General features: G+C 39.7%; 1 protein-coding gene across 1 annotated transcript in view; it reads right to left on the bottom strand.

Annotated features, from left to right (window-relative positions):
* LOC122806185 (aurora kinase C-like) overlaps positions 1 to 12,722 on the bottom strand; it is a 323,495-nt gene that overhangs the window by 20,284 nt on the left and 290,489 nt on the right. The window contains exon 7 of the mRNA XM_044076418.1: positions 670 to 818. Coding sequence (XP_043932353.1) covers positions 670 to 818 — 149 coding nt within the window. The remainder of the gene's footprint in view (positions 1 to 669; positions 819 to 12,722) is intronic.

Here is a 12,722-nt window from a genome sequence, read left to right as displayed (position 1 = left end):
CACACGTCTCCACACACGTCTCCACACACGTCTCCACACACGTCTCCACACACACACATATATATATATATATATAATCTCCACACACACATATATATATCTCCACACACACATTTATGTATATATATATATTAGTGTATGTTAGCAAGGACTTCTACTAATCAGTATAATATATCAAGCTTGATATTCAAAACTTAACTACATAAAATATACGACTTTCCTTACAATACTAGATCAGTATGGGAGACTATAAAGCCAAGATATAATAATGCAACAATCATTTGTGAGATGTTAGCAAGGCAGCTGTAAATCTTTGTATATCCGTTTATAAATCTGAGAAAGGGACTGGGTGGGGAAATGGAACACCATCCTGCTGATACTGCTTTGAGACTGTATTGATCCAATTTTAGATGTAAAAGCCACACCACAATCTTTAGTGTCCATCTAAAGAAATTAGCATACTCCACTTTAGAGGAAAATCTGAAAGTCAAAAAGCAGTGTTTGGTTAGGCTACAGATTCATTAACTCAAACTGCTATTTCTTCAGAGCTCACAGTTCACCTAAAATTCTAGCATTTTGTCAACATTAAGGGATGCTGTCAGAACCCAATCATAAAACCGGTCATGAAGAATCAGTTTGACCATTTATTTTGCTTGTATTTGATCTTACCTCAGTGAAAGGGTATGGACAGACCACCCAAAGTCTGCAATTTTTAGTTCCCCTCGCAGTCCCATGAGAAGATTCTCTGGTTTAATGTCACGATGAATCACATTATTTTCATGACAGTACGTTAAAGCATCAGCCATCTCCTCCATGTACTGCAAACAAAAGGATACTAATTCTTAGTTTGCAATGAACTCGCACCAAAAATTCGGAATCAAAAAATTAGTTTACAGGAAATGCACTAAACAGTGAACAGGCATGTGCCAACAGCTGAAGTAAATGCAATACTGGCTTTTGTGTTTTTTTTTTTTTTTTTAAACTTACTTTGCTGGATATGGTCACACCTATATTTTTTTTTTAAAAAGGATGTGGAGACCCAGACAATGGCAGGCCTTGGTACTGTGCCATTTGTTTGGCACCTTTTGTATTAAATGTATTTTAACACTGATCTTTTAAGCTTTATCCTTCTTAGTTATGGGCAAGCTTTCAAGCAGTACATATATTTTTTGCGCATTTAGTGACTGAAGTTTTACAGCTGCATGACAGTCCGCTCGAAACTGTCAAGTGATGTCAGCATGTACTTCAAGTTTCCTGGAAACCATAGCAGATCTTTAGGCTACTCTCCTGGAAACCATAGCAGATCTTTAGGCTACTCTAAATGTTACTAGACTCAGATTTCAAAACTGAAAGACTTAACTCTATTCTGCTCGCATATGGTTAACCTTTCAAGCCACACAGGTTTTGCTCATTTACTGACTGAAGTCAAACTACAGCAGGAGACTCCGATCAGAACCATCTGCAAGTGATGCCAGTTTGTACTGCTAGTTTTCTGAAACCTGAGGAGTAACATTTCCAGAGTCCCCCCTTGGAGACTAATGCTATGCTAATGAGATGAAAACTATAAAATATGCCCACTGATCAAAAGGGCAAGTCAGGGCAAAACAGAAAATGTGAAAACTTAACGCTGATTTCTCTGCACAAGCCTACCATAGTTCAGAAAAATACTGGTGACATGAATAGATGGATTTGAGTAGGGTCAAAGGTAATTTTAGTAAATGAAAAAAGTGAAAATACTTCACCAAAAACTATCAACGGACAACTCATTTGTTTTTGCCCCCCCCGTACCCCCCAAGTGGGAATACCCCCCCCAGACTTGTGTATACCAAATTAGAGGTCACAACACAGCTGAAAAAAGCAAGCCACTGTTGCTGAAAGCAATTTTGTTGAACAGCACTCATTTTGCATTTGCCAAAAATACGCTTAATGGCATTGTGTTCCTAATATGATGTAACCCAGAATATCAAAATAAATCTAAACCGTAATAACACTTGAATCTAAAGTAAAATATACCCAATACACAAACCCGTAAGAGTTTTAAGCAAAGCTGAAATATAATGCGTTTGATAGTATTCACGAATAGCACATAATACACTTGTACACTACTTTGGTATTGTATTTATGCACACAAAAATATGATTAAGACAAATGCTTCAGATATACTTGCCTGGAGTACAAGCAAAATAAATCACCTAGAATGGTTCAAACTGAAATAAGCCTTTTGAAAAAGATGGAAGGCTTTAGAGACCTCACTTAGGTTCACAGTTGGTTCCTGACTCATGCAAATTCAGCAGGTCACAGACACACAGGAAAAAAAAAAAAGGAACAAAACCCTCTGAACAAGTGCTTCCAACAAGAATGCAAGAGACAATAAGACAGACAGAAGGGATCCAAAACACTGCACAGAGCCTGAAGAGCAAGATCTCTACCTTGTACATAAGTCAATGACAGCCAGTGCAAGTCAATGAATATATATATATAAACATCCAAAATCAGAAGCATCACAGCCTAATGTAAACTGCATCACTGTAAATCAAGCCAAAGGCTAAATGCATGCATAAACTTAGCCAGGTCTTCAGGAAGTATGTTTGATATTGGAGACCACCTTGGGATGTTAAAGTTTTAGTCTGTGGCACCTACCCCCCCCCCCCACCCGACAACCCATAAAAACTAAGCAGTCTTCCCACTTATTGCCCTCCATAAATATAATGGGGACGATACGGATTATGAGGCTAAATGTAGCATTGAAATTTCACGGTCTAAATTGAGGACAATCTCATCATGGACTTAAGGATAGCACCCAGATTGTCCAAGGGTTGACGAAACCGATTTCCAAAGTGAACCAAATATGCGCGTGATTACCAGCATAACAGTAATGACTCCCACCTCTCCTAGAGATGAAACATCCTAAGGGAAGTGGGAGGAAGAATACTTCAGAGGTTGCTCTCTGCCTGCACACACATCTAATGGAGCTAATCAAAGATTAGTCAAACTCTCCTCATCCTGAATAGAACAAGACTGTCAAATTTCTGGATCAAGCACATCTGGGCAAGACGTTACCACAATCCAACTGGACCTGTAAGAAACAAAACATTATCATTTAAGTGACAAAAGTGCTGCAAGATAAGTAACATACACTAAGAAAATTCTAGTTGACGGCAAGGAATGCTGAAAAAAAGTCAATGGTGGTATTGCAACACTCATCATCCAATGCTTTCAACCTTGGCTGTAATGAAGAATTACTTTATTCTCTGACAGAAGACCTCTTCTGATTAAGATATGCTGGACTGCAAAACGTGTCAATATGGAAGAGCTAGTCTGCCAAGACATGGAACAAATTCCAAATAACAGTATTGCCTTCTTGCAGGGTATCTGTGCAACACAGCAAATGTTCAAAATCTGTCCCAACAGCAAGTACTCCTACTGGCACTCCAGCCTGTGTCTGCTTCAAGGATCAGAGTTTAAACCTTGGCTTAGAAGTCCAGAGTGAGAAAATACATACACAAGCATTTTCAAAAGTGATCTAGCTCATTCTTAATAAGCCAAATGTTGGATAGAGACCAGGGTTCAGATTTGCTTGCACTGTACCCTTGCAGGAGTTGGTCTAGTACGAGGAATCACTTCTGTAGTTTTATGTACTATCACTAATCCAGCCCAACACAAGCACTAGAGATCTAAATGGTGGGTACACCTGGAGAAAGTGGAACAGGTTGAGGTCAAATCATGAAATACTAGTTTCATCACTACATCTGAGGCAGTAGTCACTTGAACAAACTCCAGACTACTGTAGTTCTAAGCCCCCTGGTTAACAGCCATTGATTCATCTTATGATACAGCTGCTGAAATATTACAAATTTAACCAATCTGGGAATACAAGACTGGGTGAATAAATTTTAAGAGGCCTAGAATGAAAAGCTTAAACATGCACAGTATATACCATTTAAGCTTAGTAAAGTTAAAAACAATTTACAGTGAACATATTTTAAGATATAGTTAACTGTGGATTTTTGAGATACAGTTAACAGACATTTCTGGCTTACCATAGTTTGAAGCATTTTGTTTTGGGCAAAGAGGTCTATGTGGTGAACACATGTACAATGTTGAGGAAGGCCAGGCATTTAATTGGTTTTATTAAGTGTGCGAGGTAATGGTTTAACTCAAGCCAGCTTAAATGTGAGAGATGTGCAGTGATGTGGCTGGCAGGGAATTTGGCTATTTTATTGTAGTTTTATTCAGGTTTTGCTTTTCGTACAATATGCAGGTTGAACTGCGGTGGTGGTGCTGTGGTAGCGTTGTCACCTCAGTTAGACGTTGCCCGTTCGATTCTCAGAGCATCTTCTGTGTGGCGACATGCGTGAACGGGTGTTCCTTCATTGAAGGTTGTGCGTTAGGCCCAGCAAGCCAGCACGTAAAACTCTACTGCCAATCATTAGCGGACCGGCGTTCCGCTGTGGCGACCCCTAACCGGGAAAAGCCGAAAGACAAACAATATGCAGGTTGAAGAAATGTCTTGTACATCAGTTTTTGGTTAGTCAAGCTGGGTGTGTACATCAGTTTTTATCTGTCGAGACACCTAGAAGCGTGGTGTGTGGTACAATGTAAAATATACTGTTACTTGAAAAGAATCGCCGACAACTGAAGATCACTGACTATTCACAAAAATGCTACATAATATTCATAAAAGTTTATACAATTGTATGGCAAGATTGACTTCTAAAATGTTCTCAGTCATGGACCTAGTTTCAAAAGGACAGTAACCAAGTTTTAAATGAGATTTAAACTCATTTGTTTAGCCTACTGGCACAATGTTTTACATTTATGTATTGAAAGCTTTCACAATTGTTACTCTAGAAAGAAAATACAGCTAGACTTGCTTTGGAAGTGATGCAGTTACTTTTTCATGCCCATTCTAATCTTAATTTCACCCTACTGGCAAATAGCAATCTACTGCTTTAAGATTCTTAAAAATAGAATTCACATACAGAGCTGTTTTATGTATAAACAAGCTAAATGAAAGCCAAGGAAACATCTCATTTTGAAGGCTGTTAGTCCGTCCTAGTCAAAACTGTTTGTACTAGAATACCCAGAATTTTAAGAAATCACTCTCCTTACTCATTCCATAGTCTGCCAAACACATCACTTACACATTTGGTATGAAGCAAGTGCCACACAGGTAGGCAAACTAAAGGCCATACATACCGGTTTGTTGGTTCCTTATAAATGTATAGCCTCTTTGAAACCAATATTTTTAAAAGCTTTGGCGAGTGTCTTGAAAGTTTGCCACAAGTTAAGGTATACTATAGAGAAAAACATGCTACTAAAATTCATGATCAAATAAAAACAGCTAAAAGGTTAAGATATATTAAAAAAAAAATTAAGACTAAATGATTTTAATAGTCTCCTAAAAGACAATAACTAGAGAAAGCTGTCTAATTCACTCAACAAGACTAGCAAGGTAGGCAAAATGTTGGAGATTCTTCAGTATTTGCGTGTCTGCCAAAATGCTCCAGTACAATACAGAGAGGATGGCTTCCTAATATGATCAGACATGGCATGTAGCTTCCCAAAAGTAGGCAATATTTAAAAAAATATGCACTCCCATATACTACATTCATATTTTCTTCAAGTTACAAGTATACCCATTTCACTTGCACTTAGAAAAATACCTTAAAGTTTACACTAAGCATGTTACTTTTTTACAAAGATCTTTGTACACATTCAGAATACAATAAATGCAACTTTTGGTCTATCAAAGTCAAACTGGTCTGCATGCCCACTTGGTATCAATAGCTCTCCAAATTTAGAAATTTTTAATATGACTTCAACGGATTTGCAATTTTCCTTTTGAATCATTTGTCGCAATACAACTTTTTTTGGAGACAATTTGGGTAGCATTTCTCTACAACTCCATGACAATTCTGTTTCTTTGTGTAGGATCATAGCAGATTACTAGGCTATCAACCCAAAGGTGATTTCAAGCCTGTTTCATCCCAATGTAATACGACAGAAATGTTAATATACAAGAATGCATTTAGTAATGACTGCCCATGCTCAGTAGGGCTGTGGGAGCTATTTTTGGTAAGAATTTATGGTGCCCAATCCACTCGTCCAAGTTCCTTTTGAACAGTGTCAGAGGTACTCTGTTTCACAATAGGTAGCATATTACACAGACATGGCAGTTGCTGGAGATAAAGTCTCTCCAGCATGCCCTATTTAAGTTGCAGGCCATATTTAGGTCCCTGGAATGGGTGGCTCTAATCCAGTTTGATTTACAAATGCACAGCAAGCTCATTAGATTTGGGTCTAAAATTGCTTTGAAAGCCAGGCGCAAGTATCCCCTAAGAAGTTTTTATGATGCAGAGTAAAGAGACAGGGATGTTAGTCTGTGTACAGCATGTTCTGGAGTCACTTATCTTTACCACTTCGTGGGCACTTAGGGTACTGTTGATTTGGTGTGAAGGGACATTGTGCCTTAGGGAATGATGCATTTCTTTGCATTCAGTTTGAGAGAGTCTGCATAAGACCCTCCTGGAGTATACTGACATTTGGGGATGCAATAATTGCACCCAGTTTGCAGTCTGCAAATCTGGTCAGCCACAACCCCTTAATTTTGACCTGAGCTTCCGAGTATATACCTAACAGTAGAGGGCCCAGCACTTACCCGTGTAGCACCCTGCTGGTAACACGTCTGCTTGCTGATGTAGAGTCACCCACTTTGAGTGTGTGCCCAGTTTGTGAACCAGTTAGCAACCCATCTTACAACAAAAGGGGTTTACATTCACTTTGCCAGGTTTAATCACTAAATGACAGTGTGGGATTCTGTTGAAAGCCTTTGCCAAGTCAAGGTATACTGCATGCACAGATATACCCTCAATGGTCCTGGTCACATTTTTGAAAAAATCCACAAGATTCAACAGGCAGGATCTGCCCTTGATGAAGCCAAATTCTGTAGGATCCATGGATTGTAGGTCACATGTCTTTACTTACAAGGTTCATAATATGTACCATGGCCTTACAAATGAGGCTGGTCAGGTTTATGGGTCTACTTCCCAGGTCTATTGTTAGGCCAGCACTCAATGCGAGAGAACCAGAAATGTTTTAATAAGGCAAGAGCCAAAATTAATACATTGTGTGACCATATGATGCACAAAACACAAACCGGTTTCAGCACCAAGGCTTTCAGTGTACACAAAACAGCCTGGGATGCCATCTGCTCCCATATAGGCTGTGTTTTTTGCCTTGGACAAGGCTTTGGTGACCTGTTCTTCAGATATGTAGGTTGAGCAGAAGTTTGGGGCAAGGCTTATGATAGATTTGGAGGGGATAGGGGGTGAATTTTTCACCAAACCTATCTGCTAGCAGTTTTCTATGTGGGTTCAGTGAGAGATAGTTTGCTACTAGTTCTGCACTTGCTTGGGTCCTACCCTTGGTTATTCTCAACTGTGCTAGCCAAGTTTCCCTCAACTAGGCCATTAGAAGAGTTGACCAGATGTCTTATTTGCCTGTTGAGGCAGAGGAGGGCGATTTTCCATTTTTTAGGTCTTGCCTTTGTTCTTGTGACTTTTCTGGTTATTCTTCTCTAGACATTGATCTATGTTTTTATATATCTGCAGCTCCTCTACAGCTTTCCATCCTTCTTCCAGTCAATACTGTATGCTAGTTCAAGCTGCCTGAAAAATTACTGAAATCAGATTGCATCTGGTTTACAAATTGGAGACCTATCATAATGCTCTTTCCACTAATTTTTCCAACATTTCATTTTTAGGCATCAATGTAGCTGAATGGATAATCTTCTGCTTTTTAATCTTCTACTGATTAAAAACAGCCAGTGAGAAAGAATCTACAATATATTCCTGCAGGTAAATCTCATGGATGACCAGTCAAACCTTCACTGACTGGTACACAAGGTGCTCAGTCTTCAGAGTAAATGGCAAATAAGCAGGCTATGATCAACTGCAACCACACCCAATATAAGGCTTCACACACTAAGCACCTGAAAAGCTGAGTTGCACTGTCCTCCCAGGAATTCAATTTCATTCACCCCAATCCATTACCTTTCATAGTCTTGCATTACCAATAAACTAAGCTAAAGCTATGAACTTAAACATGCATTTTTCCGGAGGTGCCACTGTTTTCAGTGTCAGTACTCCTGCCTACATTTAAGACAAATGTACACTAGCATTACCAATCTGGCATATCAAGAGCATTGTAATTCTTGTATACTTTAAAAATGAGCCACTCATACTATTAACATATGGAAGTTTCCCATTACCAAGTAGTCCCTCTTCTCAAAAGGTAGGTATTAACTGTTATTCACAGGTTTTCTACAACTACTTTTATAGCAGACATCCACTAATTTCAACATACTTTAAAAATTAAATGTACAAACATACCAGCACATAGAAAATAATCAAGTTCTGAGCAGATGGCATAAAGAAAAAAAAACTAGCTGACTGCACCCACTACCTGAATAAGACTACTGCCTACCTCTTATAACTGTTACAAATCTTCTTTCGGCTGTTCCCATTAGGGGTCGCCACAGCGGATCATCTGTTTCCATTTCTTCCTGTCCTCTGCATCATGCTCTTTCACACCAACTACCTGCATGTCCTCTCACCACATCCATAAACCTCATTTTAGGCCTTCCTCTTTTCCTCTTACCTGGCAGCTCCATCCTTGGCATCCTTTTCCCAATATACCCAGCATCTCTCCTCAGCACATGTCCAAACCAATGCAATCTCGCCTCTCTTGCTTAGTCTCCAAACTGTCCAACCTGAGCTGACCCTCTAATATACTGATTCCTAATCCTGTCCATCCTAGTCACACCCAGTGCAAGTCTTAACATCTTTAACTCTGCCACATCCAGCTCTGACACCTGCCTTTTAGACAATGCTACCGTCTCCAACCCATATAACATAGCTGGTCTCACTACCCTCTTGTAGACCTTCCCTTTCACTCTTATTGGTACCAGTCTGTCACAAATCACTCCTGACACTCTTCTCCACCCATTCCACCCTGCCTGTACTCTCTTCACCTCTCTTCCACACTCACCATTACTCTGAACTGTTGAGCAAGTACTAAACTCCTCCACCTTTAACAACTCTACTCCCTGCATCCCCACCATTCCTCTACCCTCCCTCTCATTTACACACATATTCTGTTTTAGCCCTGCTGACCTTAATTCCTCTTCTCTCTAAAGCATATCTCCATCTCTCCAGGGTCTCCTCAACCTGACCCCTACTCTCACTACATATCACAATGTCATCTGCAATCATAGTCCACGGGGCCTCCTGTCTAATCTCATCTGTCAATCCTGTCCATCACCACTGCAAATAAGAAAGGGCTCAGAGCTGATCCTTGATGTAATCCCACCTCCACCTTAAACGTATCTGTCACTCCCACAGCAGTCCTCACCAATGTCACTACCCTTGTACATATCCTGTACCACTCTTACATACTTCTCTGCCGCTCCCGACTTCCTCATACAATACCACAACTCCTCTCTAGGCACCCTGTCATATGCTTTCTCCAAGTCCACAGAGACACAATGCAACTCCTTCTGACCTTCTCTGTATTTCTCCAACACTCAGAGCAAATATTGCATCTGTAGTGCTCTTTCCTGGCATGAAACCATACTGCTGATCACTAATCACCTCCCTTCTTAACCTAGCTTCCACTACTCTTTCCCATAACTTCAAGCTATGACTGATCAATTTTATCCCTCTAATTACTGCAGCTCTGCACATCACCCTTATTCTTAAAGATAGGTACCAAAACATTTTCTCCACTCCTCAGGCATCCTCTGACTTTCCAAAATTTCATTAAACAATCTGGTTAAAAATTCCACTGCCATTTCTCCTAAGCACCTCCATGCTTCCACTGGTATGTCATCTGGGCCAACAGCCTTTCCATTCTTCATCCTCTTCATAACTGTCCTTACTTCCTCCTTGCTAATCTGCTTCACTTCCTGATTCACTATCCCCACATCATCCAACCTTCTCTCTCATTCTCTTCATTAATCAGCCCTTCAAAGTACTCTTTCCATCTACTCAACATACTCTCCTCACTTGTGAGTACGTTTCCCTCACTGTTTATCACCCTTACCTGCTGCACATCTTTCCCAGCTCTGTCCCTCTGTCTAGCCAATCGGTACAGGTCCTTTTCTCCCTCTTTAGTGTCCAATCTCTCATACAACTCTCTATATGCCTTATCCTTCGCCACCTCTCTGCCATGCACTTCATCTCCTTATACTCATGTCTTTCTTCATCTCTGACAATCCCACTTCTTCGCCAGCCTCTTCCTCTGTATACTCTCCTGTACTTCCTCATTCCACCACCATGTCTCCTTGTCCTCCTTCCTCTGTCCAGATGTCACATCAAGCACCTTCCTAGCAGTCTCCCTTACTAGCTCTGCTGTAGTTACCCAGCTATTCGGTAACTCTTCATTGCCTCCCAGTGCCTGTCTTAACTCTTCCCTGAACTCCACCTCACAATCACCTTTTTTTTTTTTTTTTTTTTTTTTTTTTTAACTTCCACCATTTAATCCTTGGCTCTGCTTTCACACTCCTCCTCCGCTTCATCACCATCATCCTGCAGATCATTCCACAATGCTTAACTACACTTTCCCCAGTCACCACTTTACAGTCTCCAATCTCCTTCAGACTGGCCCTCCCACATAGGATATAATCCACCTGTGTGCATCTTCCTCCACTCTTGTACGTCACCCTATGGCTCCTCCCTCTTCTTAAAATACGTATTCACCACAGCCATGTCCATCCTTTTCACAAAATCCACAATCTGACCTTCTGCATTCCTCTCCTTACCATACCTACCCATCACTTCCTCATCCCCTCTGTTCACTTCACCAACATGCCCATTGAAGTCCGCTCCAATCACTAGTCTCTCACCCTTGCGTACACTCACTACCACTTCATCCAACTCACTCCAAAATTTTTCTCTCATCCATCGCACACCCAACTTGTGGAGCATATGCACTAACATTCATCATTACACCATCAATTTCAAGCTTCATAAACATCACTATCAGACACTCACCTCCATCTGGATTAGATAGCAACACAATTAACTTAATTCTGGAATTTACAGAAACAGTCCTTAAAAACAATTTTATATTTTAATGGTGAATTTTACCAACAAAAGAAAGGAGTGGCCATGGGGGCACCATGTGCCCCCTTATACACCAATTGTGTTAAACTATTGGGAACGAAAATATGTTCTACAAACGGATTGGTCTAGGTACATTACTTATTACACTAGATACCTAGATGATATTGGTTTGTTGTGGAAAGGCTCTGAGAAATTTGAAGAATTTGTGTTACATTAACGACACTACTGAATTTTTGGCCTTCACATATTGCATAAGTGAATCTAGTTTGGATTATTTGGATGTCACTTTATACAAGGACAATATTAATAAAGGTTTCCAATCCAAGTTTAGAAAAACTACATTTTCTAACTCTTACTTGCATTTTGACAGTGGCCATCCTTTTTACCAAAAAACGGGGATTATGAACGCCCAAATTATTAGGGCCTCACGGATGACAAGTGTGATGGATCAGTTTTTAGAAGAGGTTAAGACCATTAGTTAATTGTTCTTAGAAAGGGGCTATCCAAAAAAAACTTGGAGTATGGCTAAAGAGGTTATTGATAGAGATACAAAATTATTTTCCTCATTAGGTACTGGAATAACTGACCTCAATAACCCTGTACAGAAGGCATCAGAATTGAATGGTGCCTTTATACATACCTTTTCTGCAACATCGACTGAGGTGGAAGAAATTATGAAACATTGGCCTATCTTAAGGTTGAATGATGACATTAAGGGCTCTACCACCACCCCCCCCAATTTATTAGGAGGAGGGACACTAACCTTAAAGAACTATTGGAGTGTACAATGTTCAAAAAATAGGGGGTAGGTCAAAAATGGGTACATACAAGTGTGGTACTTGCCATCAATGCAGTTACATGATTAACCAAGGGGTAGTATTTATTCCATCTAGAAAATTCAAATTTAAAGCCTCCAATTATTTTAATTGTGGGACAAAAGGTGTGGTTTACATGGGAGTATGCATGACCTATACGAGTTTTTATATTGGGAAGACCGAGGCAATTGAAAAGGAGGGTTTACGAACATATGTATGATGTTACTAAGGGTAAGGACACCAATGTTTTTTTTTTTTAGACATTCCTTAGTAAGGACATGAATATTAAGTTTCTTGTTTTGGAACAAGTGGTAGTAGACCCCCATGGAGGAAGTTGGGAATCAAGACTGGAGTACAAGGAGTTGCTTTGGCAACTTAGGTTGGATGCAGGTAGGGCTCCAGGGTTAAATGATCAGCATAAACAGCGTATTGAAGTTAAGAGCTGCTAGATTACAAATACAGTTTGCCTGCATCCTGAGAGGGAAATACATTTTATTTCACATTTTACTTCACTTACAACTGAAGATTTGATTTATTGAAATGTTTATACAAGTTAATGAATTTCGAATTTGGTGTGACACTTGAAAATGATGTAGTATGTGTAAAAGCAGAACTATTTAATGTTTTCATTTTACTATTGGGATTAATTGTATGAGTTAGTACATCGTAATGCTATGTGGCACTGTTTTGGTTTTAACAAAAGTAAAAAAAAAATTTTATTGGTGGAAATTAGTGGTCATATGACTTGCTACTGCTATTTAAAGCAGGCAAAGACTATGCA

The sequence above is a fragment of the Protopterus annectens genome, chromosome 7.part0 (assembly GCF_019279795.1).
Source record: "Protopterus annectens isolate FY-2018-M chromosome 7.part0, PAN1.0, whole genome shotgun sequence".
Taxonomy (NCBI): Eukaryota; Metazoa; Chordata; order Ceratodontiformes; family Protopteridae; genus Protopterus; species Protopterus annectens.
This window is presented reverse-complemented; position numbering and strand designations above follow the sequence as displayed.